This window comes from Artibeus jamaicensis, unplaced genomic scaffold, assembly GCF_021234435.1.
Source record: "Artibeus jamaicensis isolate MK-2021 breed Jamaican fruit bat unplaced genomic scaffold, CSHL_Jam_final scaffold_3151, whole genome shotgun sequence".
Taxonomy (NCBI): domain Eukaryota; kingdom Metazoa; phylum Chordata; class Mammalia; order Chiroptera; family Phyllostomidae; genus Artibeus; species Artibeus jamaicensis.
The window spans coordinates 1239448-1265151 of NW_026522037.1; the positions used below are offsets into that span (position 1 = coordinate 1239448).

General features: G+C 57.8%; 1 protein-coding gene across 3 annotated transcripts in view; it reads right to left on the reverse strand.

Moving 5' to 3' along the window:
- Positions 1-5086: 5086 nt before the first annotated feature.
- GNA12 (G protein subunit alpha 12) overlaps positions 5087-25704 on the reverse strand; it is a 49427-nt gene continuing 28809 nt past the window's right edge. For 2 of the 3 annotated variants that reach the window (XM_037137921.2, XM_037137920.2), the window contains 2 exons: positions 9713-9763; positions 5087-7867 (listed from right to left, as the gene is read on the reverse strand). In XM_037137921.2, coding sequence (XP_036993816.1) covers positions 7298-7867; positions 9713-9763 — 621 coding nt within the window. In that variant the 3' untranslated portion in view covers positions 5087-7297. Of the gene's footprint in view, positions 7868-9712; positions 9764-13942; positions 14074-16240; positions 16461-25704 lie in introns of those variants that run through there. The other variant, XM_053657007.1, reaches the window with a different exon arrangement.

Here is a 25704-nt window from a genome sequence, read left to right on the forward strand (position 1 = left end):
TGTGTCTCCCCTGCCCCAGGAGACTCTGCGAGTGGACACAAGCAGTGGCGAAGGTGTGGCCCGGAGGCAGGGGTGGGAGGACGCCCCGCTCCGCAGTGACGACTCAGGCCTGTGCTGAGAGCGCTTAGGAGCCGGGCACCAGCCCGTCGGAGCCCCTCACTCCCAACATGTGGATCCCTGACGTCGCGGCACAGCTGATCTGAGGGCCGGCCGGGCTCCCTGGTGGTCCTGGAGGAGGGCCCACCGCAGCTTGGAACCGGCATGGAGTCCAGGCCCGGGTGGGGGAGAAGACGGAGGAGGAGCTGGTGTGGGCGGATGGTGCGGTGGGCGGCCTGGTACAGTGGGGAGACGTGTTCTTGGGGAGGCTCCCGGCCTGTTAGACCCCCCGACCTAACTGGGCCCGACGCCTAATTTCCCGAGGTTATCAGAACATTTGAGTAAGTGTGGTTCCTTTTCTCATTTAAAACTCAGTTTAGGATTTTTATGTGGCCACTCTGAGCAAGAGTGTGTCCCCAGGAGCCAGAGCGGAAGGCCGCAGGGCGCTCTGGCGTGGCCTGGACAAGGGCAGGGAGTGGGCACTTCTCATGCCGGTTCCCCTCCCCCAGAGAGGTCTCCACGCTGCTGGACTGACTTGTTTAACGACAACCATATTTATAACAGAAATCTCTGTTTGGACGCTCTCACATCCAAAATGTTGCCATGCTCTTAAATGACCTGATTGTGTCTGAGGACCTGAGGGAGGGAGCTCGGGGCATGGGCGGGGGTTGGGGGGTGGTAAGGGCCACGTTCTCAGAAGGTCTATCTGTGTCTGTGGCCTTTGGCTCTCAGCTGTGACGAGTGTCCCAAAAAAGCATTCTCAAGTGGGCAGGGACAAGCCCGTAACAGCAGAGTCTCCTCCTTGGCCACCCCCACCCCCGCCTCATCGTCCCCAGCTGCAGACACTAGTCGGAGAGACGTTCTGGAGAGAACAATCCTGGGCCTGAGAGTCTGTAAACGGACAAAGAGGCTGCTTCCCAGCCCCTTCTCCCTCCCAAGTCCCTGGAGTCACAGCACAACTCTGTGAGCTTGCCAGCGTAGGGGCCTGGGCGGAGCTAGGAACACTGTGGCGGGACTCTCCCGTGGCTGCTCGGGCGTCAGGGGGCCAGACGCCCGGCATGGCCCGTGGGCCCCGAGAGCTCACCGCCCCCAGAACGACGTCTCGACCAAGGGGGATGGGCAGCGAGGCCTGGACGTAAGGGGCGATCGACACGCATCCTCTATGGCAGCCCCGACTTCCCACTTTCCGGCCTTGCAGTCCCCCTCTTCCTCCCCGTGGCACGGTCATGCGACAGGCCATCCTGAACCCTCCCACTGGCCCCGGCCCCGGCTCCGGCAGCCTCACAGGGACTGGACAGCCTTCCAGCCTCCTGCAGGCCCCGTGGGGCGGGAGCAGGGACCTGGTCCCACTAATGCTGACCCGGGGGCTGTCCTGGACCTTTCTGGGAGGAGACAAGTCTCCAAAAGGGCTTAAAGGGAGAATAAACACACACTGGCTGAGCCAGGCTCCTGATGGTGCGGCCACGGTCCGAGTTTAGACCCACCAAGGTCAAAGGAGAGGCTGCAGCACCCCAGGGACATGCGCACAGACAGTCCACACGGAGCCGCTCTGCAGGCTGATGCTGTGGGAGTGCCCTTCACCTCGAGTGGGCCTGCTCCATCCCGGGGGGCTCCTGACCTCTGCTGGCCTCGGTGCTCAAAGCCATCCTGCCAGGCAGGCACCCTCTTGTGGCGGAGTGGGCCAGCCGGGGCTGAGTGCTCTCTGCCCGGAGCTGCAAAGCTGTGGGTCTGAAGGCCTCGCCAGTCAGGCCTCGCTGCCTACTCCTGGCCTTGTGTTCTCGGTCTTTCTTGGGAAAGCACCTGGGCAGCCCCTTGGGCCAGCCCAACCCGGCCCGGCCTTTTCCTGACCTGACCCTCAGGCTGGGCTGCTGCTGCCCCTGCTCTCAGACCCCCTGGAGGTCCCAGTGGCCGGGTAGGTGGCAGTGCTTGGGCCCAGGTGCCAACGCCAACAGCCCAAGCTGCTGGGGCCCTGCCGCCCTGTTTGTGTAGAGGGCCAGTCCCAGCAGGAATGTTTTTACCCTGGAGGACCGGGAGGAGGCTCTGGGAGCCCACACGGGCCTGCCCGATCAGCTGCTCGGAGCACTTTCATCCACACACTTGGTCCTGCAGAGGCGGGGCAGGCCTCTGTCCCCAGTTTCCCCCAGGGGGCCGACCTCCTGCCCAGAGCACGGCTTCCATGTCCCCTCTCAGGAGCGGAGCCTGAGAACAATGAGGAATGTCCAGCGGCCCTGGACTCCCTGTCCCTGTCCCTTGCCATGAGCCCCCAGCGGGCCTCTTGTCAGTCCTGGCTTTACCCAAGTCACACGTCGATGGCCAGCCCGGGCGGTGTCGCTCATGTGTCAAAGTCCAGGAGCCACTCGGAAATGCACCTGTGTGTCAGCACCTCGGCGCTGGGGTGACCACGACCCTGACACACGGGATATGGCCCACGCTGCTGCAACTGTCTGTCCCCCTCACGTTGTACTTCCACCCCAAATCCACAGGTGCCCGGAGCCCGGATGAAGGGCTTTGATTCAGGGAGAGTAAATAGAAATTGGGCGAACGCGTCTCACCAAGGGTGCGTGTGGGGACCCACTTGCACAGGTGACTGTTCCTTCCGGGGACGGGTGGCACCTTCCTGTCCCTGGAAGGGTCTCTCGGAGGTGGGTCCTTGCTGTCGTGGGCGGCCAGAGTCCTACTGCATCTGCCCGGGACGCACTGGCACACACCTCACTGATGCTCCAGTCCTCTGGCAGTGGGGGCGTTTAGAAACCTGGTTTCTCAGACCGAGTCACCTCGTGAATGCTTATTCCAGGTTTCCTTGCTTTCTGGGGTCAAGCTCAACCCCTTGGAGGAGCGGTCACAGGAGGACGAAGCCACTCTTCCTGTTGGGGCACCATGACTTCTGTTTACACCCATACCCTGGCAGTGCTTTTTCGGCCGTGACGCCACCAGTTCACATGGCCACTCAGCCTGCCCATGAGTTCTGTCCACCCTGGAGTCATCGGCACTCAGAAAGGTTGTGGAGTTGACAAACGACCAAGGCTGCTGTCGGGTAAACACCAGGAAGCACTTGAGCTCTCAGCCCCCAGCCGCAGGAGAGAAGCCGCCAGACTGTCTGGGTCCAGCCCCCAGGCTGACACCCCACCCACCTCGCCACCCTGCTAGGTGGCCGGGCACCTGACCTGTGCTGCACATGCACCAAACCTGCACAGGGCCCTGTGGTTCTGGAGAGGTGCCGGCCCGAAGGCTGGTGCTCCCCAGGGCCCCGAGACCCTCTGCTGCCCAGCAGGAAGTCCCGGCGGCTGCCACCACGGTCCAGGTCCCACACACGCACGGACCAGAGCCATCGGAAGGAAAGGCACCAGGTCTGCAACGGCTCGAAGCAGAGAACCCGATTTCCAGGAAGGATCCCCTCTTCCTTGCCTCGCTGCCCCCAGTACCCCAGGTTCCAGGGTTACCCGCCCAGCCAGAATGTCTGAGCACTCACCATTTCTGGAAATGTTCCGCTTCTTCCCGCCGCTGTGGGGGATGAGTGCGCACCTTTGAGAAGCTCAGCTCCCCCAGGCCCAGTTTGGTGGGGCCTGAGGGGTGCAGCCCCAGCCTGAGGTCTCCGGGCTCCGAGGCCATGTCAGGGACACCGCGGGCAGGCTTCCGGCCCTGGGAGCTGCTCTGGGCACCAGGCGTCGCCCGGGGAGGGGGTTTCCGGAGTTTGTCACCTGCTCGTGGTCAGAAGTTCTCACCTGAAGAGACGCAAGCAGCAGCGTGGAAGTCACAGCTGTGACGACGAGGCCACTCTGAACCCTAAATGATCAGCCTCCAAGTTCTGGAGAGTTCTGAGGGGGGGCACCTGGTGGTAAGAGTCAGGATCCAGGTGGGCAGGCCCTAGTGACATGGAGACACCGAGGGGGAACAGGAGCAGGCGGGAGGGCATCTCAGTGCCCCATGGCCACAAGTTCCGGCGTCAGCCTCCCTGAACCCTTGCAGACAGTACGTCCTGTGTCCCAAGGGCCCTGAACACACCATGGCAGCTTCTGACCCGTCTCGCCCACACAAGGACCCACCCCTACTCTTCAGGGCCCAGCATGGTGTCCCCGATCTGCAGAGCAGAGCTTCCTAAACATCCGAGGGCTGCTTCCGTGAGCACATCAGACGCCCCCACTGGGGAGAGTGGCGGTCCAACCCCTGCGGCAGGTGGAGGCAGGATGCCCTCTCTTCGCGAAAGTCGCAGAAGCAAACCCGCCACGGCTCTTGGTTGGGGGGCACATCAGTGGCTGCTGGTGGGGAAACAGGGCTTTCTCCACAATAACCCCGGGGGTGTGTCAGGACGACAGAATGCCGCCCACTCTTCCCCGGCCTTCCACAGGTCCCCTGGCAGTGGCCACTGCCACAACTGCCTGTTTGGGAGCCGTACTCAGAGTCCCCATCCAGGACGGTCTCCGTGATGGCTGCCTGTGTGCCGAGCATATAGCACGTGGAGGTACAAACTGATCACCAAATAGCGAGCGCTCAAGTAAAAGGAGGGTGTTATCGCTCTGAATTTTGGGGTCTGAAACTTTAACTTCATGTTGGCTTTAAATGCTAAGTGGTATTTTCTGTTAAGCAAAAAAACCTAAGCGTCGATTTTAATAAACTTCCAGAGACCGGAGGGGGTGAAACTGCAAACCATTTCCCTGAAGCAGCGCTGATCCAAGCGCCACGCGCCAGCCACTCCGCTCAGCGGGGCCTTCGCCTCACACCCCACGTCCGGGGGTGTCTGTCCCAGGGCCCCCACGTTAGTCCGACACAACTACCGACCCCGTTTCCACGTTAGTGTCTCATCTCGGAGTGACAATAACCCAACTCACTTTTTCCGTATCCGAGAAATGAAACAATTTCCCAGGATAAAAGGCCAGAGATCTCTGCCAGTCACGAAGCTGTGACTCCACATCTCCCACACAGAACAGTTAGAGACATCTCAGCAAAAGGCCCCACGGTCCTTACTGCAGACAGTATGACCAAGAGAACAGCATCTTGTTTTGAGGACGTTTATTGTTACATTTTTGCAATAATAGATGAGGCACAGCTATCTCCTGCTTCTCCAATATCTCAATAAAAAAGACAATAATCAAGGGTAACAGTGGAATTAGGATAAAAAATTACAAAGCCAAAGGTTTTAGAGACAAGGATGAGGACAGCCTATGTGTAGCGAAGTTGTGAACAGTTTAGTTTCGCTTTACAAATCGTTCTCTTCTTCTCTGGTCATGACGAATCCCAGAATTCAGAGCTGACGCTGTTGACACCTTCCTCCTGGGGCCTGGGGACTCTCAGGCTCGGTGAACAGGCCGTGAGGTTGGGGGCTGAGCTGGTCGGGGTCCTGGCCTGAAGGCCACCCCATGTTACGGGCAGCTCCACACAGTCAAGGCCCCTCGTACGCACTTGAACGTGAATGAGCAGACGTGGCAGGCTGGTTAAAGGCAGAGGCACTCAGACGGGGCGGCCAGCAGGTGCGAGGACCAGGAGGTCAGCAGCCCACACTTCCAGGTTGGTGAGGAGCAGCGGGAGCCCTCACACACCGACGAGACCCAGTACAGTGACAGGCGAGGGGCTGCCCCCACTGTCATCAGAAGCAAACCTGATCTCAGAGCCGCCCTGCCCCGGCCCCCCAGGGCTCCCTCCCTCTGAGCCACGCAGTCGGCCCTGAGCCCGGGAATGGCCTCTTGGCTTGTGAAGAGCCACAGGAGGAGCACAAAACAAGCAACTTCTTTCTGGCCAAAAACTCAAAAGCAGCTGAAATCCCCCCAAATGCCGCCACTCGGCCTCGAGCACCAGCGAGAAAGGATCTCATGTTGTCTCCTCATCAAACACACGGGGAGAACAAGGGTGCCTCAGAGGCAGGCTGCCCCCCCCCCTTCTGGGTCAGCCTTGCCTAGAGACTCAAGAGTATCTGGCCTGCTGACTCAGAGCCAAGAGAGGTGCCAGGGGACACAGGAGGGGAGGGGAGCAGTGTGGCTTCAGGACAAGGGCCACAGGAGGTGTGTCGACCACAGTGACATCCTGGGGCCAGCCACAAAGGAAGCTCTTTCCCTTTTCTTTCAATGCTGGGGGAAGTCCCAGGAGCCAAGATGGGCTCTGTAGAGCAGCTCCCAGCAGGGACAGTGGAATGCAGTGTTCTTGTACATGGTGAGGTGCCTGGCAGGAAAGCGAGCGCGAACTGGGTGCCGCTGAGCAGCCCGCCCCTGCCCCCAGCTCCTGCGCTCCTGGCTGAGAGCCGTGGCCGACACTGACCTGTGTTGTGTGGGCGCTAAAGAGGCGGGAGCCCTGGGCCAGAGCCGGGAGGGCAAGGGGGGCTGAGACAGGGACTGGCTGCAAGAGGTGTCGGTGGGGGGGCAGTCTGCAGAAACTAGGGGTGCTGCAGGGCCCGAGGGCTTCCTACAGGGCAGTGTCGGCGGTGCCCCAGCAGGTGTGTGACCGCAGGCTGTGCTGGTAACCCTGCAGCTGCCAGGGCTGAAAGGGCGGGAGTGCCGTACTGAGCCAGGGCAGCCGACAGCAGGGATCGTCAGGAGGGGACTCCTGAGATGGGAAACTCCCTGCAAGGCAGGTTGGTTTGTCTTTGCCAGTAGGTGGGGAAGGGCAGGGCGGATCCAAAGTAACAAGCACCGCTGTGCGCCTGGGCGGAGAGGGACGCACCAGGTCCACAGACCAGGGCAAGGTGACAGGCTGGAGGGACAGCGCACGCTGGCGCAGTAAGGCAAGACCACACCCGTGGAGTCCTACCCCACCCTCTGAGGCGGGCCCCGGGGCTTCACCCAAGGGCCAGCACCGGGGGCTCTCAGGAACTGGGCACGGGAGCTTTAAAAGGCAACTTGCTCACTTTGGGAGGTGGCCCGAGACCCCTGGCAGGCGGGGCAGGGCAGGCACAGAACTGCGTTAGCAGCATCAGTGTGCACTCGGCCTCTTACAAGCTACGGCGGCAGAGCTTTGGGGTTAGACCTGCAAGTTAGGAAGAGAGCCGTCTGGAAGGCCGGCCGGTCAGTGTTTTATCATTAGAAAGAGTGCGCACGCGCCACACTTGCGCGCGCACGCACTCGGTGCCGCTGCGTCCGACGGGAGCGGTGCTCCCGCGCGGGAGAGCGTGCTGTGCGCGCGCACCGCCGCCGCCCGAGCGGCGTGCGGAGTCTCAGTAGTGTGCATCCCCAGGATCCAGTAGCTCGTCGGGGCCCTGCGCCGCTGCCAGGCCGACTCACTGCAGCATGATGTCCTTCAGGTTCTCCTGCAGGATCGTGTCCTTCACCGCGTGGAACACGAAGCGGATGTTCTCCGTGTCGATGGCCGTGGTGAAGTGGTGGAAGAGCGGCTTGCTGCGGCTCCTCCGCCGGCGGTCGAAGCTCTGCACCAGGAAGCGCTGCACGTCCTCCAGCCGGTGCGGGTCGCCCTGGAAGTCGGGGAAGTGCTTCCTGATACTGACGCCCTTCACCTTCTCCACCAGCAGGTCCGTCTTGTTGAGGAAGAGGATGATGGACACGTTGAAGAAGAGCTTGTTGTTGGCGATGGTCTCGAAGATGTTCATGGACTCCACCAGCCGGTTGGTGCGCCGGTCCTCCATGAGCACCTGGTCGTACTCGCTGGAGGACACCATGAACAGGATGGAGGTGATGCCGTCAAAGCACTGGAACCACTTCTGGCGCTGCGACCGCTGGCCGCCCACGTCCACCATCTTGAAGGGGATCTTCTTAATGACAAAGTCGTGCTCCACGATGCCCTTGGTGGCTTTCCTTGCCAGCAGGATGTCTTGCTTACTAGGAATGTAGTTCTGTAAGATACAGCAAGAGAGGTTCAGGAAGGAGGCGTGGGAGAGAGAACAAAAAGATGGGGTGGGAGCAGAGACTCAAACTGGTTCTGCGAGAAGTCAAGCCAAATACCGAAAGCAGCTTCTTTATCACAAATGCACCTTGGGGCAGAAATCGGAGGGACCCAGGTGCTCACGTCAAAGCCAACGCAGCTCTCCAGTCTGAGGGCACTTTCAGCATCTCACTGGTGGGTCTCCACGGGAACCCACAGGCAACTAGCCATCTTCCTCTGCTTTTGCCCCAAAGCTACCTACTAATCCCCTAATTTCTGGAGCAAATGCATTCTAAGACCTTACTGTGAAATAATTTAGTTTGGGCTTTCAGTGTATGTCATGTTACTTGTGGAGAGCGCTGAAAGCCTTCGCTGGTGCGCAGCCAGGCAGGCAAGGGAAGTTCCAGAACCGGTCTCAGCCTCACCTGACCCCCCTGACCACTGTACACTGCACTTGGGCCAAAGTCTCCCCAAACTGCACAGGGCGACAGCGCCCCAGGACCGGCCCCACTTCGCAGGGCAGATGGGGACTGGAGAAAGGGCCAGATGGGCTGCAGCCACACTGCAGGATGGATGAAGGGGCTGGACAGGGGAGACGGCCCGGTTACTGTAACAAGTGAAAGGAAAGAACAGACGGGTGAGAGAAGCCCCCAGATAGAAACCCCCAGTAAGTGTCAGGGACCAGTCGTCGCCTGAGGACTTCATGAGGGTGTTGATTCAAATTGCTGGGGTGAAGCAGCATCCATGAGAAAGCGTCCCTGACTCCTGGGAAGTCCCCAAACCGGCTGGGGAGGGCTGGTATTAAAGAACTACCGCGGCTTCTTAGGAGCGATAGGGTATTGTGGTTGGACTTTTGGAGTCTTACTGTTCAGAAATGGGCTCTGCATGGTTGGTAGGGTAATAATATGGGTGTAATAATTTATAGATTAATAAAAATCTTTTTGGCCCTGGGTGGCGTAGCTCAGTGGATTGAGTGCGGGCCTGCGAACCACACCATCGCAGTTCGATTCCCAGTCAGGGCACCTGCCTGGGTTGCAGGCCAGTTCCCAGCAGGGGATGCATGAGAGGCAACCATACATTGATGTTTCTCTCCCTCTCTCCTTCCTATTTCCTCTACAGACAAATAAAAAAATATTAAAAGTTTTTATTCACTTAATTTCAGAGACAGGGGAAGGGAGAGAGGGAGAGAAACATCAATGTGTGGTTGCCTCTTGCACACCCCCTAGTGGGGACCAAGCCCACAACCCAGGCATGTGCACTGACTGGGAACTGAACTGGCGGCTCTTCAGTTCACAAGCCAGCGCTCAGTCCAATGTGCCACGCCAGTCAGGGCTCATTTATAGTTTTAACTTGAACATTTCACTTAAAATGTCCTATGGTGTGCTTGAGTGCGATAGTGCTGTTACAGAATGACATGCTTATGATTTTGTAATAAAAGATTCTGTCGTAGAAAAGGGGCGTTTCCTGTGCCAGCCCCTGTACTATTGATGAAATTGCACAATGATGGGGAGCGGGATGGGACTGTTGGGACAAGTTGTCTGACCTGGGGTTCAGTACCCTCTCCGGATCTGTCCACATCTGAACTTTCCATGGCAGACGGTCAAATGGCCTGGCCCCTGGGTGGGGACCGGGTAAAGGGACTTCACAGAAATGCCACCTCACTACTGATTAGCAGTGACTGCAGGTCTGTGACCGAGGACACGAGAGCTTCCTCTACAGGCTTGAGGAGACCCTCGTGACACTGCCATCCCCTCAGGTCACCTGGTGCGACAACACGGCGAGAGGGTGGAGCCTGGACGGGGTGGCGCACACTCACCAGCTGGCCGATCCGGTCCAAGTTGTCCAGGAAGTACCTCACCGACTCCCCCTGCCAAGGAGAGAGAAAACACCCGTGACTCAGTCCCTGCGGCAGGGCCTGACTCTCGGGCAGAAGAACTCGCGTGTCATTCCACCTCTGTGTGAACAGTACGGCAAAGGAGAAGGTCTAAGACTACATGGAGATATTAAAAAATAAAAATAACACTTTTTTTAAAGTTAAACAATGCGGTGTCTCTAGCCCCAACCCCAGAATTCAAGGTCAGGCCGGTTCCCAGAGCGCCCTGCTCTGCTCCTGCTGCACAGGGACGGGCCAGCGTCCCTCTGAGGATGGGCCGGCCTGCTCCAGGTGGGGCCCACGGCCATGTTCCTGTGACAGCTCTGCTCCGTTGCAGATGGCCCGCCGCACCCCACACGCTGTCTTCCAGGGCAGAGACTGATAAGAGGAGAGCCCCCCCGCCCCCCACGGGCTCCAGTGTCCTGGGACTTGCCAGTCTCCCCTCACATGTCTGTAGGATGGACCTGCCGCGTCCTGTGGGGACCTTCATGGAGGACCAGTGCGTCTTTCTCTGTCCCCTGCACACTCTGGGCTGGACACCTGTGGGCTGTCCCCTGGCTGGGAGCACAGCGCCAGTCACCCAGCCCTGTTTCAGGAAGTGCAGAGCCACCAAATGCAGAGGCAGCCCTGGGGCGCAGGGGGCACCCACAGGGCGTTCCAACGCTGGCTCCTGCAGAGCCGACCAGCCTCGTGGTCAGTGAAGATTCCCTGTGCCCCCACGCCTGGGGCACGGCTCTCCAGGACATCACTGGGGCCTGCCCCTGACACGGGGCTGCTGGTGCCGAGGGTCTCCCAAGGCTCCGTGGGCGGCGGCTGTGGAGCGAGCACCCCAGCACCACCTCTCAGAAAAAGCAAGGCGGTGAGGCCACACTGTGCACAGGCTGACCTCCTAGGCCCTGGCGGGGGAAGGAGTGGGGAGGCACAAAGTGGCAGCTCCAGCCTGAGAGTTCACGGAGGAGGAGGCAGGCGGTGACGGAGCAGGCACCGGCTCCTGACTCGCCTTTCCCCACTGGCCCCAAACAGGCGCAGGGGAGAAGGGCAAGGGGCACCTTTCCTCTGGAGAAGAGGCAGCCTCCCCATTTCAGAGCAACGGCCTTCTGGATGGTGTTAGGGGACAGAGGCACACCCTCCCCAACCCTGGGCAGAGCACAAAGGACAAGGAGCAAACTCGGTGCTCCCTATGACACCGGGGATGCTGTAGGGCACTGGGTGTCCCAGAGGTAAGCGCTGCAAGGGAAGGCACCCTCAGCTGCAGGAAGAAAGAGAAAGAGGCCCCTTGCCCTGCACCCGGTCTCCACCCCCACAGTGTCCCCCTTCCACGTGGGGAAGCACACATCCCCTGCCACTTCCCCCCCTTCTCGCTTTGTCTGCACATCCTGCCCCGCCCCCCAGGATGGACAGGAAACAGCCGGTGAGGGAGCAGCTGCACGGTGACCGGACTCCTCTGCGGCTGGGGCGCCCCGCTCCCTCACCCCCCCTCCCTTCCTGCGCATTGGGGCTGTGGAAGAACCCTTGAGCGCCCCCTTCTGGTGCCCTCAGGGCTGTCATGCCAGCATGGCAGAACTGGCCCTCAGTCTCACCACGTTCACTGCCCGCCCAAGTGAAGATGCCAATGTTAGTTGGGGACTAAAATGACATTCGTGACGTCCAGGGCACAATCCAAAGCACTCACTGTGCAGAGAGCCGGGAAAATGGCTCTGACCCTCGAGGGAGGCAGAGTCAGGCACCAACTCGAACAGCCCAGATACGGAATTACTAGACAAAGACTTTACAGCGGCCATTATAACGAAGCTCAATGAGCAGTGACGTGCTTATACCGAATAAAGACATAAAGCATCTTAGCAGAGAACGAGAAAACAGAGAGAGCCAGACGGAACGTCGGCACTAGTATGCAGAGTGCCCACAATGAAACATCTAACGGTGGACTCGGTAACGGACTGAAGAGGACACAGAACAGAGCCAGTGAGCTCTGAACTTGGGAGGACAGGACCGATCCAATCCCAGGAGGGAAAGGAAGATTAATAAACAAGGACAACAGCTGGGCCATCTGGGGGCAACTTCACCAGGTCACCTGGACACCTGGACTGGAAACCAACAGCAGAGAACAGGGAGACCCAGAGAGAAGAAACGCTTTTTTAAAAAGCAGAGAATTTTCCCAATTTGGTAAAAGACATACATTTACAGATTTCAAGAAGCTCCACAACCCCAAACAAGCTCAGTGGATTGAAGACTGGCCTGCGAAACAAAGAGTCGCTGGTTCGATTCCCAGTCAGGGCACATGTGTGGGTTGCGGGCCAGGTCCCTGGGGGGGGGGTGAGAGGCAACCACACACTGAGGTTTCTCTCCCTCTCTGTTTCTTCCCCTTCTTGTCTCTCTAAAAATAAATAAAATCTTAAAAAAAAAAAGGAAGAGGCGTATGGGTAACCGGACAGAAATGAGCGTCCAGGAGGAGAGAGAGCCACACGGAGGTGGCAGACTGGTTTGGGCAAAAGTTTCAAAGTAACTCAGGGCCTGGGGTGGGGAGAGGAATGTCTTTTCTGTAAACGGTGGTCTGTTTGGGAAAGACAAAGCACACAGGTCCGATCACCATGCACAGAAACGAGCTCAAAAAGGGTCTCGGACCATGTGTAAAAACTGAAACAACAAACTCAGGAGCAAACACAGGCACAGACCTGGGTGGGAACGGGGTTCTGTGCTGGCTGACCTCCGCATGACCTCACGAATGCACCCACACATAGTCCCCTACCCTTGAGGGTGGGCCAAGGCCAGGAGGGGACCAGCGCCCCCCCCCAGTACCCGGGACCCTTTCAGAGCGGTGCCCTCCTGCAGGTCTGTGGAAAGTGAGCAGCCGGGCTATGGAGGAGGGGCCCCGGGGCCAGAAACTAAGGGTACAGGGAGCGGAGAGGGGTCCCAGCTGGCAACCAGCAAAACAAAAGGGGCCCCAGTCAAATACTGCAGGGAAGTGAGCTCTGCAAGGACAGGCGAGCCCACGGATCCCTGGACCTCAGCCTGGTGAGCCCCTGACCAGTGCCCACCATGGACAGCGCATCTGTGCAGCTGTTTACCCACCTGCACTGTGATCACCTGTTACCCAGCAGTAGAACTAACACCTTCTGAAGGCCAGACCCCAACGAACCATGAAACCTCATGTTCGTGCGCGCCCTGAGCTCTGGCAGCCTCGTGCTCGGTGGGCTCTGCAGGCCACGGGGTGCTGGGCGTGCGTTTTCTCAAAGCTGACGCGGCGGTGCTTCCTGGAGCTTTCCTCTGGTGACCGAGAGCGTGGTCCGGGGCCATCGGGGGAAGCTTGTCCCCACACCAGAATGGCAGCAGTAAGGATGGCCCCCCCCCCCCCCAGGAGGCTGCCTGATTAACTAACGACAGCAGCACTGGCAGCCGCAGGGAGGACAGAGGACTCGCTCCGCTCCGCAGCAGTCCCGAGCCAACTCAGAACGGGGCCGCGTCGGCCGCTGGCTCCTTTCCTTCAGGCTCTGCAGGGAAAGGCCCTGAGTTCTCGCTGACTCGTTCCAACAAAACCACCCACCTCCTCCCACTGGGCGCCATCTCCCCAGCGATCAGCATGTGATGCGTCAGCCATTAACACCGAGAGGACGAGGTGAGACGAGCACGCACGTAGGCGGCCACCAGTGATGTCACTGTGGCTTGGCATGTGACCATCCACCCCCATGTGTACGAGTGACAGTGTCAGTATGAGAACAGCCCCCCCAGAGAACTCCGGCAGCACGATCCTCAAAGCCGAGGCCGGAAACCACCGCTGCCCCCAAGGTTGGTGGGCAGACGTGTGGCTGGCAGTGCAGTGGGACAACAGAACACAGTTGGGGCGTGTGGGGGGAGGGGACACAGGGGGGCGGTGTGCACCTGAGGAACACGTGCCATGCGGCCCACACGGCAGCTCTCCAGGTCGGAGCGCCGTCTCTGCGGCCTCCTCCTTGACACGAAGCCACCGCTGTGGGCCTGGCACCCCTCTGAGGGCTGTCCCCGTGCCGACTCAGTCCTCAGCCTCTGAAGGGAAAGCACCACCACCTCTCCACCTTCCCGCCCTCCTGCCACCGGGCTGCTCGGGAGGGAAGCAGCCTGTGGCTGTGTCGTGTGACCACAGACATGAAACAGTGACAGAGACACTGGATCTTAAAAGTATGAAACACAGAAAACCACCTGGTGCCTTGCCTTGAGGCTGAGGAACCAGAGCCAATGGGGAGAGCCCCGAGTGCGAGGCGGGACCCCGATGCTGCTGGGTCTGTGCTCGCTTGCCCAGGGCTGCTCCTTTCCGTGACCCGAGTCTCGGCCTGGGGAGGAACGGGAGATGTTGAGGGCTGACCAAAAGGCCGTCAGCTGTGGCTTTCCAAGGCCAACTTCCGAGGAGTGCCACCCTTGGGGGGCCCACACGACCACCCCGTTCTGTGCACACCGGCCTCCGCCCGAGTGACGGCCAGCCACCAGGGATGCGCTCATCCCCCGAGCGCCAGGCCAAGCCAGCCCACCCCACGGCCTCTCCAGACACTGCACACGGAGCTCCAAGCACACATGGAGTTTGCCTGTCGTTTATTACAAAGACACACCTGTGACATAATGGCAAGTCCCGAGGACGCCACGCCACAGGCTCTGAAGGTCCAGGCACACACCCCACAAGGACCAGCCGGACAATCTTTTAAAGCCTGTCGCTGTCCCTTTAAGTCTTCCCAACCCCCAGCTCCCAATCCCTGTTCACTTCCTTGCACAGGCAGCTTATCCGGGAGCTAAGTTTAGCTGCCACCACTCCTGATCCTCCCTCCAGGGACGTCCCCAGGCCTCTTCCCCTGGGGCTGCCCCAGCAACCCACCAGGCTCTTGCTTGCAGGGGCACAGCAAGAAGCTGTCAATCCCCTGGGGGACAGGGTCCCTCCTCGCAAGTGGTTTTGGGGGCCACTCTTCTGCAGAATCCCTTCCTCCCTGCAGCTCCCCCTGTCCTTTCCTGTTCTGACAAGGCCGGCTGGTCACTGCACTCGATCCATGACTCATCTTGGGACAGGCTGTTGCTCTGGACCCAGGACAGTAAAATTCAAAGGAAGTCACAGACACAGACAGACCTCCTGGAACCCAGGCCCTTTCCTCCGCCCCCGAGACAAGGCCGGGGGACCCTTTCCGAGCTGCACGCACGGAGGTTCGGGGCGGTTTGAGCCCTGCTCGGCGGGCTCCCTGCGGACAGACTGCTCTCTGTGCCTGTTCCCCTTCCACGAGGCCCCACGGGTGACCCAGCTCGGAGCGGCCTCTGGCTGAGACACGGGGACGGTGAGGGCTCTCCGATGGGCGCACTTCCCGCCCACTTGGCGCAGGGACGCTGACGCCAGGGCAGAGCTCGAGGCCCTGCGGATGAAGCCGAGGGAGCGCCCTGCTGCCAGAGGGCTGTCACCCCTGGGCCATCACCGGCTCGGCTCAGTAACTGCTAAGGACAGAAACAGAAGCCACAGCACAGGCCCGCGCCCCCCGGCCAGCTTCCGTGCCCTGCACATACAAGCCCACTTCACATACACTTTGGCAGCCACTGGTCCTCCTTCATGGGCCTGAACCTGAGAAAAAGCCACCCTGTGGCACGGTTCGCCGGGCGGGTGGCTGTCAGTGCTCAAACAGCCCCTAGAAAGACTGCCCTTGTCCTCCTGGGGGGGGGCTGGTGTCAGTTGGCCCTCTGGATAGTCACTCAGCATCCAGCGCTCAGTCACTGCTCAGGAGCCCATCTGTCGTACCTAGTGCCGGAACGCAGGACAGTGGCAGGCCCGGCCATCAAGCAGGGGGTCATCTCACCAACACCACAGTCCATAGCACCCACCCCACCCTCCGCCTCCCACCCCCAGTGGACCCCCACAAGCTGGGCAGAAACCTGTGCAAGGGGGACCTGCCAAGGGCGCTGTTTCCAAACCCCAGCCTGCTCCACATCTGAGGCTGGGGACCTGCCATGGCTTTGTGTCCAGGGGCAGCTGGGCAGGCCCTGAACAGCGTCAGCTGATGAGCGGCCAGCGGGGACCAAGGACAGCCCATGGCTGGCTCAGCACAGACCACACGCCCAGCCAGGTAACAACGCCACTCCCAGCTCTGTGGCAACTGCTGTGCCAGGCAGTGTGCTACCTGACGCCTATTGTCGCATGTAATCCGGTCACAGTCCGCAGTCCCCGCTGTCCTAGGTGAAGACACCAAGGCTTAGAAGCTGGGCCTTCTGAGGTCAAAAAGGCTGGTCAGGTCCACAGGCCACGCTTTTACCTGCCCACCCCACATGCAGGGCTGAGCCCACTAGTGGGACTGACCACCAAAGACCACACGCCCAGGAGTGGAATGAGAACAGTGATCCCAGTCTGACCCGGCCCGGCAGCCAAGCAGAGCACAAACCCTGCGTGGCTGGGCAGAACTTTGAAGCCAATGGCCGCCCTGGCAGGCAGAGGTGGGCCGGAGCCACGGGTCAGGGTGCTCTTCGCTGGACACTCACCCAGCCGGTCCTCCCCCACTTCCCCGAACAAAAGGGACAGAGGAGGGCTCAGAGCCGCCGTCGCTCTGCCAGAGTGTGAGTCACCCACAGCGTGGCTCTCTGAAGCAAGAGGCGGTAAGCTGCTTTGGGAAAGCCGGCAGCGCTGCGGCTGGCTGGGGGAGAGGGGGGCGGGGGCCCATGGCAGGGGTGCCCAGCCGCTGCTCATAAAGGGCTCTTGTGCTCCCAGCCTCAGCCCCGCCCTCCACAAACACCCTGACCTTGTCCTCTGTGGGGACAGCACGCCAGGCGGCCTCAGGAGGCCCCTTCCCATCTCCGTCAATAATCGTCTCTGAAGCGTCCTGCAAACAAGGAGACACCCACCACCAGAATGGGCACACGCCCAGGGTGATCTGCAGGAGAGACTTAGATCCGCAGGGCACGGGAGCCAAGGGGCCAAGAGCTTGGACCACCTGAGGGCGGCGTAGGAGCCAGCCACACTCAGCACAGTCCCTTTGATGCCTCTGGCAGAGCGAAGCCCAGTGCCAGGAGGGCAGCTGCACAGGGCTTCCCCTGCGGCCTTGCCAGCTGTTGGAGCAAGCCCCTGGGCAGCCCCGCTGGGTGGGAGGAAGCTCCCGCGGCCTGGCCCCCAACTTGTTTTCAGCTCTCAAGGGCCCAGTGAGCTACAGGTAGTGCACAACGGAGAGGGTGACCCCACCCGACCTGCAGCACACTGTGAGAAGGCTCCGAGCGTGGCGCCCGCCGGTGCCTGGCCGCCTCTGCGGCGGGGTGTGCCTGGCACTGCGAACCCGGGACTTTCACTGCACGCTCTTCTCAGCCTGAGCAACGCACACGACCAGCCCTCTGCCTTCAGGAAGGCTGCCTTACCAAGCAAGTCGGGCTGAGCCAAGTGACCTTTCTCTAGAGTCAGTCTGTAAGAGGCAGAAGAGGGCGTCTTGGGAAACCACTTTCATTTGCCACACAGCCTGCAGACAGGACCTCAGGCAGTAACTGGGGTCCCCAGGGCCCCTGTCTCTTCTCTGGGGTGAAACGGGGTGTGAAATACAGGTCCCACCAGCTTTCTTCCCTTGAGCCCTGGTGCCAGCCTGAGGGAACCCAGACCTTGGACCCTGAGAGCAAAGTGCCGCCTACGGAGAGGCTGCCCGGTGGCATTCCCTGGAGGGCAAAGCTCTGGGGGCTCCTCCTCAGCACGACATGGGGGTCTGTCCAGGAGCAGGGCCACAGGAAATGTAAGCCCCCCATGGCCAGGGCAGTGGGAACCTCCCGGACAAAGGGGACACTTGAAAGGTGTCAATAAACTGCTTCTCAAAGCCACATGTTTTCCACCTTCTCTGATGGAGAATTTGCTTGGTATTTCCAAAAATGTGTTTCAAACTCAACAAACAAAAGAGTGAACTGTAGGGTTATTTTATGACATCTTGCTTCTTAAAGCTTTGGGAAGACAATATTTTATCATATTTTGCACTAAGACTGGCAGATGAAGTTCTTTTTTAAAAGAGAAAATTCAAGGAGAAGTACAGATGTGCAAAGTCCAGGCCCCTCTCTGCGGGCGCTGGGATGGCAGGATTTGCTGTCTTTCTAACGTGCAGCTTTCCTCCCCATTGTTTGGGGACCCGCATCATACTTTCGTTTGACGTAACTCTACAGAATTTCCTCTCACTCAGATATTTTACTAAAATCCTAACTTAAAAATAAAATTGATGACTCTAAATTCTCTTATTCTTACTTGGGGGAGGGGGAAACCAAAACATTCCAATCCAGAGACCACCGGCCAGAGTAACCAAGCCAAGGCCTGCCCTCCGGGTTGGGGTCACTTCTGTGTGTGTCTGAGTTTCCCAGTTCTCTGGGGGTCAGAGGGGCGCTGAGCCCCCAGCCCCGGCAGCTGGACCATGGTGGGGACTGATGCAGCAGGTCACGGCCCTCCCTGCTTCCCACAGCAGCTGCCCCTGGGCCTGGAGGCCACACTCTGGCCCAGTCCTCTTAGTGAATGAAACCCCTGCCGTTTAAAATCACTTTGTTACAATGTAAGGGACAGATCCCACGGATTCTGCTGATGGCAGAAGCTAATCTGAGAAGGTTGTTACGTGAACGAGTGGGCAGGGGACGGTGAGCGCTCTCCGAACCGCATCACCCCTGAGTTTCGTGAGCCAGACATTCCAAGAGCGGTGAGGACGACCGGCAGCCGAGCCAGAGGTCTGTGTCCTGTGCCCACCCACAGCAGCCTGTCTTTACGCTCTGCTGTGCACAACCACACCCATCTACTTAGAACTGTGCGGAGAACACACCACGTAGACCGACCTTCTCAACCACCTTTAAGTGTGCAGTTTTGCAGGGTTGCCTGCATTTCTGCTGCCGGGAGACGCAGCTCCAGAACTCTGTCCCCTGGGAATCGAAAACTCTGTCTGGTAAACGTCACCCCCAGCTGGCCCCTCACTGTCCCTGCTCTGTGTGCTGTCTCCAAGGAGCCCATTTCACTGTCCCCATGGGAAAGGAATCCCGGGGACGGTGCGTGGCCTTCTGGGACCTGCCAAGCATCTCCCAGCTCAGGCCCGCTGTGGCGCATGTCAGTTTCCTTGCATCCGGAGCCGAGTCCCTGTGGATGGACCCCTGTGCTGTCCTCCGCCTCTGGCTGCTGTGGACGTGGGTGTGGAACTGTCCAGTTGAGACCCTACTCTCAGTTCTTCTGTGTATGAGCTGAAGGGGGGTCGCTGGAGCTCATGGTGGTTGCAGCGCCAAGTTTCTGGAGCCACACCAATGTTCTCCAGGGCAGCTGCGCCGGTTTACAGCCACCGACAGCGCCCGAGGGCCCTGCTGCTGCTCACCCTCACAGCAAAACCATCCAGATGGGTGTGAGGCAGTATCTTACTGTGGCTCTGATTGACGCTTCTGCAGCTGGTACTGAAGCGGAGGTCTCTTCACACATTGCTGACCATTTTTACAGATTGTCTTTGGAGAGATGTCTATTCACACCCTTTGTCTCTTCTCGCAGGACGACTTGCGTGATGGCCAGCGCTTGCTCCCCTCCCGCGGGCTGCCTTCTCACCTTACGGACCGTGCCCTCTGCTGCACAGAACTCCTCCGGCAGTTTTCATCCGCAAGCCTTTCCCCTCCTTGCCTAAGTTAACCCCTAAGTATCTCACTCATTTTGGGGGGCTTTAAATGTGTTCTTTGTATGTGCCAAGGATCACAGAGAAGTCATTTGCGTCCTGGGAGCGTGAAGCACAGCTCAGGGAACGTGGTGACACCAAGCGTTTTACTTTGCTGATGCTGCTGTAAATGGGACTGGTCCCAACTTCCTTTTCGGAGCGCTCACTGTCAGCGTGCGAAGACGCAGCTGATGGCTGTTGGTCAGCTGTGCAGCCTCCCACTTTGCTGGATTCCGTAACCAGCTCTAACAGGACTTTGTAGAATCTTTAGGGCGAACAGAGCTAATTTTATTTGCTTTCCAACTTGGATGCCTTTGTTATTACTTTTTCCTCCTGCTTGACCGCTCTGGTTAGAATCTCTGCCGCCCCGGCGAACAGAACGGTGAAAACAGGCAGACGGGTCCTGTCGGGGTCTCGGAGTGGGTCTCTGGTCTCCCACCATCACAGAGTGTGTCAGCCGTGGATCTTTCAAAAAGGGCTGTTTTCACCACGTCGTGGTGGCTGCCTTTTATTCACAGTTCTTATGCTGGTTTTATCGGGGAAGGGTGTTAGATTTCATCAAACGCCTTTCCTGCACGGAAGCGGTCACACATTTCCAGCCCGTCATGCTGCCGGGTGGCACTGGCTTTCTCACACCGCACCATAAACTGCGTCTGATCGGGGTGGGCCATCTTCTCAGTGCGCTGCGGGACCTCCCTGCTAGCGCTTCGTACAGGACATTCACGCTGCTGTTGGCCAGGAGGACTGGCCCACAGCGCTCCTCTCCTGTGGTCCATCTGGTTTTGGTGTCGGGGTCGTGCAGACCTCACGGGGTGAGTCAGGAATGTCCCCTCCTGAGTTTTCTGGGAAAGTCTGAGAGGGGTTGCTGCAAGTTCTTTTTAAACATTGGGTAGAACTCTTGCAGTCCGTCTGGGTCTGGGGGTTTGAAGAGTCTCTTGTGGACAGGATGTACCTGGACTGTGTGTTTCGGTCCATCATGCTAATCTCTTTTTAATATACAACGGGGTGTGAACAGAAAATTCTAGGGCTAAAACGCAGACAATTCATTGAATCTGAGTCACGCCAATGGCCGGCAGGCTGCTTTAATGCAGTTTGTTACCTTGGCAACAGCTCTGTGCCTTTCCTTGGCCTCAGGGCATGGATCCACCAGACAGCACACCTGGGAGACAGGTTGGAGGACCCCGTCTCTGCTGGTGAGGGGATGCGGGCTCTGAGGCAGTGGCTGAGGTTGGTGGCAGAGAAGGACAAACCTGGCTCTCTCCCCGCTGTTCCTGTTGCCCACCAGGACCACCCTCCTCCTCCCAGCTGCCCTTACCCTGCCCTAGATGCTGCCTGGGTGAGGCTGGTTAGTGCGGGTCTTTCCTGGCCTGATCGTACCCCCAAACTTCTAGTGCTGCCATGATGCCAGCAAACCGAGGAGGAGGGGACGGACACTCCCAGACTACACCTGGGTGGACAAAGGGAGCCTGTGAGAGAGTGAAAGGCCTAAATATTTAAAACATGAGAGTTATGAGAGAGAGAACGAAAAGCGGCCAGCGACCAGCAAGTTGACAGCAGGATCAGACACCAACAGTCAACACGCAGGCCGGAAGCAAAGCCAAGCCGGTGGGGGCTGGGGAGCCGGAGCATTTCAGAAACACAGCCACTGCAGGCATCGCCGGCCTCCCCCACTTGGGCAAAATGAAGTGTGGGGCCAGGACCCCAAGGACGGTCACGCGTGGCCTGAAGCGTGTTTGTGAGGCAACCAGGCCTGTCCCACTACACTGCTTGGGAAACACAAGCCCAGAAATGAGTGCTGGAGGAATTGTCATAAAATGCCCCGGAATGATGCAAAACACACACGCAACAGACCACAGCCAAACTGAGGTCCCTTTGTGCCACACTGGCTCAGGGACGTGAGCAAAGCCACACTCGGACCTGCTCCTGCACGTGGCACGACCCCAGGGGGACGTCACCGCCACCGTCACAGCCTGATCCTCAAGGACTTCATGACCACCGTGGTCACGGGAGCAGCAGATGCCCAACGGCGAATAAAAACCCCACAAGGGAAAGTAAAAAATGATTTAAAAACATAGGTCTTACGATCATAAACACATACAACAAAAGGACACCGAACCGCTGGGGCCGTGTGGTGGGCGGACTCACCGCTCTGTGCACTCGTGTGCACACACTTCTTTCTTCCCACACAGAACCGGGCCCTCCTGCACACGCTGTGCCCTGGACCTGCCCCCACTGGACTTTCACGTCCACACGCGGCGCTCTCGGCCCTGCCGGCAGCTGCAGCGCGGCCCGTCCCGAGGTCCGGAATGGAACCAGCCAGCGCCTCCTGGGGCGGAGCGCTCAGACGACCTCCTTTTTGTTTTTGCATTTATAGGCAGTACAGGCTACATTCTTTACAAACAGTACTTGCCCACTCATCTAGTTAGGGTCCCTTTCAAATTCTTCTTATTGTAGACTACAGCATACCATAAGGAAAGTGCACAAGAGACAAAAGTGAGCCGAACGGAGGAAACAGCGGCCTCCCCAGTCGAGAAGCATGCCCCGACCGGCACCGCTCCGACTCCTGGGGCGACTGCCACTCCGACACCGGTGACCCCATTCTTACTGCTCCCTTGTGGACTGCTCTCGTGGGCCTGTATCCCTCAGCACTGTGGCCAGGTTTTCAGGGAGCTGCACAGCACACGTGGGCCATGGGGACGGATGCAGACAGCGTGCACCTCACTGTGTGTGCCGCCCCCCCCCCCCCCGGCCGTGTCTGCCTGTGGGGCCATGGCAGAGTCTTTGCCACACCAGGTGCTGTCCCTCGCCCCTGTCACTGCAGTGCTTAGAGTAAGCGCAGTTTCTTTCCCGGCTCCATTGTTGGACCATTACACGTGGGCCCTTTCCATCGGTGAGTGTGCTGCTGACACGTTTACACACCTGCCTTTGTGCAGAGTGAGGGGTGGACGACTGAGCCCCGGGGCACACACCACGTAAACTTCCATGAGCACTGCCAATCCGGTTCTCCGCAATGCTGCGCCAAGTCAGGTCCCCACCACGCCGGTGCGGACGGGACTTCCTGCTACTCTGCATCCTTGCCAATTCTCGGAACTGCTGAGTGTTTTAATTTCAGCGAATCTGGTGAGCACGGGATAAAATCATTTCCTCCTCTTAGGGATGGCTCTTCAAGCCCATAGCCCGTTTTCTGCTGAATTGCGGACTTCTTGTGCATTTGTGGAAGTTCTCTGCTCTGGACATGCTTTTTTTTGTGGTTAGAGGTGGAGAACGTATTCTCTGCTTGCATGGCTGCTGGTACCTTTGCATAAAATTTCTTAATTTGACAGTGGTCAGTGATCAGCCTTCTCCTTTTGCGTTTGCCCTGGCAATGACTTAGGACATTCTCCTCTACACAAAGATCATGAAGGTTTTCTAGGTGCTCTTGATTTTGAGGTCTGTGATCCATTTGAAATCGGATGTGTGCATGTGGGGGTCCATTTCAATGCTCTCTGTGTGGTTCTACCAACGTACTTACCTAATTCTGCACCACTACCTCCACTGTGTGAAAGTTTTAGAAAACAATAAATCCTAGTATCTGATTTATTAGATGAGGGGTTAGCAAACTTTCTATAAAGGTCCAGATGGCAAATACTTTAGGCTTTATGGCCTGAATACAGTAGTCTTTATTGCATATTCTTCTTTTTTCTAAATCTTTAAGAATGTGAAAACCGTTCTCAATGAGGGACCCACTTCTTCAAAAGTGGCCTGACATCATCAGTCCTCTGGGAAATGCAAATCAAAGCCACGCTGAGGAAAATAAAAATAAAGTGTGAGCAGCAGGACTCACGCTTCCTGCTTTCAAAACTTACTACAAAGCTACAGTAATCAGAATAGTGTGTTCCAGGCAGAAGAGTAGATATATAATAGACCAATTAAGTAGAACGGAGAGTCCAGAAACAGACCTGAACATGTGCAACCAATCGATCTTCATCAGGAGTGCCAAGGCCACTCAATGGGGAAGAACAGACGCCCACGAATGGTGCTGTCCACACGCAGGAGGAAACTGGGCCCCAACCTCGCTCCACACCCCAACATTAACTCAGGATGGACCAACCTGAGTGTAGGAGAACCATCCAAGTATAAGGAGAAAGCACAGGGTGAATGTCCCTAACTGTGAATGTGGCAAGGAATCCTTAGATTTGGCACCAAAAGCAAAAAGTGATAAACCAGCCTTCATTGTTCTTGTTCTGAATCCTCCGTCTGGAAGCACTTTCCTCTTGCTGGATGAGGAGCTGCTGATGCCCAGCTCTCTCTCTGTCCGAAAATGTCTCCATGTGGCCCTCAGTTTTACAGAGTTTTAGATCTTCTTGCACGGACGCCACCTCCAAGTGTCCGCTCCTTCTGGCGTCTGCTGCAGCTTCGCGAAGAAAGCTGCCAGAATGTTCCTCCTTCAGAGTTGTCTCTACCTTTTTCTATAGCTGCTTTTGAGACTTTTCCGCCTTTGGTTTTCTGTGGTTTCAATACATATCTAGAGGTTCTTTCTTATCAATGCAGCTGGTTACATTTTAGCAGCCATTATCCCTTCAAATACAGCCTCTGCCCGGTGGTCTTTCTATAACTGCTGCTTAAATGCACGTTCCATTCCTTACTCTGTCCACTGCACCTCTCTGCCTGTCATCTCCTCCCTGCATTTGTCTCCGTGGTCTACAGTCTTCATACTTCCTTCCGGTGGTTTTTCCAGTCCATTCACATTCTCTTTTATTGTTTTCCAACTACTGCCTAAGGTATCCACTGAGCTTTAGATTTTGGTTTGGGTATTTTTTAATTCTAGAAGTTCTAGTTTGTTCTTTTAAAATCACGTTGTCCTAAATAGTTTCCAGTTTCTCCTGAGGACATTTTCTAACATTTACTTTTTTTAAAAAAGATTTTATTTATTTATCTTTAGAGGGAAAGAAAAGGAGAGAGGGAGAGAAATATCAATGTGTGGTTGCCTCTCGTGCATCCCCTGCTGGGAACTGCCCTGCAACCCAGGCCTGTGCCCTGACTGGGCATCAAATGGCAGTTGTTCGGTTTGCAGGCCTGCGCTTAATCCACTGAGCCACACCAGGCAGGGCAACATTTACTTCTTTAAACTGATGAAGAAAAGCCTGTGTCTGGTAAGTCCAGCATCTGGAGACTGTGGCCCTGTGTCTGCCGTCTGTTCTTCCTTCTGACCCCGGGCACGGGCCCAGTTTCTTTGTGACTCTGGCCACTTCTGCGATGCCCGTCCTTAGAGACGCCGTTTGTGGGGAGTCTCCGAGGTTGGGAAGCACGTGCCTTTTCCAGGGGGTTTCAGTGCACTTCATCCAGGCGCCGAGGCACCCGGCCTGTCGGGGTCACTCTGAGCTGGGTTCTCAGCACTGGGTCCTTGGCCACACGGCCCCAGGGGAGGCTGTCCACAGGTGGCACTGCCTCTGCCCCCCTGCTAGGGGTTTACTTTTGCCATCTGAAATTTCTACCTCCTTTTCAGACCCTGAAGAGCCTGCCAGAAACTGTAGTTGAGGTTCGTGGTTCAGCTCCTGGGCCTCCGCTCATCTGCTTCCGGGTCAGGCCCAGGGACTCTCCAGAACCCTGTCAGGCCTCAGACGCTTTCATAAAGGTGTCATTTAACATGACTTTCTGCACAAATCTCTGGGCAACTGGCCAACTGTAACCAGAAGCTGGAACTCTTACAATTATGACACACACACCGAGAAGCTCTGTCTTTACCTCCCTGCCACCATGTATGAGGGTTCCTGTTCCCAGGACTGCAGCCAGTGCAGGACATCGCTCTCCACAATCACTGCGGAGCCAAGTGACACAGAGCTGCCTCCTCAACGCTCTGCTCTGCTTTTCTGCTATCGGCAGGCTGGCGGCGGAGGTCTTGGCTCCTCCCCTCTCGGCTTCCCTCCTCCTGGGAGGAGCCCTTCCTTCGCCCTCTGGCAGCTGCGACTCGTCCCCTATCTATCTTGACTGGGCTTTGTTAGAGGTTGCGGACTTTCTCCCTGATTTGTCACTTGCCTGTTTCATGCTGACTTTTGCCAGACAAAAGCTAAAAATATTTACTCAGTAAAACCCATTATTCTTTTCCTTTAGCTTTTCTGGCCTTGTTATCACGTAAAATATTCCATTATTAATTCTACTATAAAATATAGCCCGTCTCCACTCTGGGCCATTATGTCACCGGCTTACAGAGCCCCAGACAGAAAGCTTCCCGGTGTCTTTCTCCTCGAGGACCTTTGTTACGAGTGCCACACTCACCCCCCTGCAGAGCGAGCCGGTCTCCGAGGTCTGTAAGGGTGTGATACTGCTCGTGATTAACGAGGC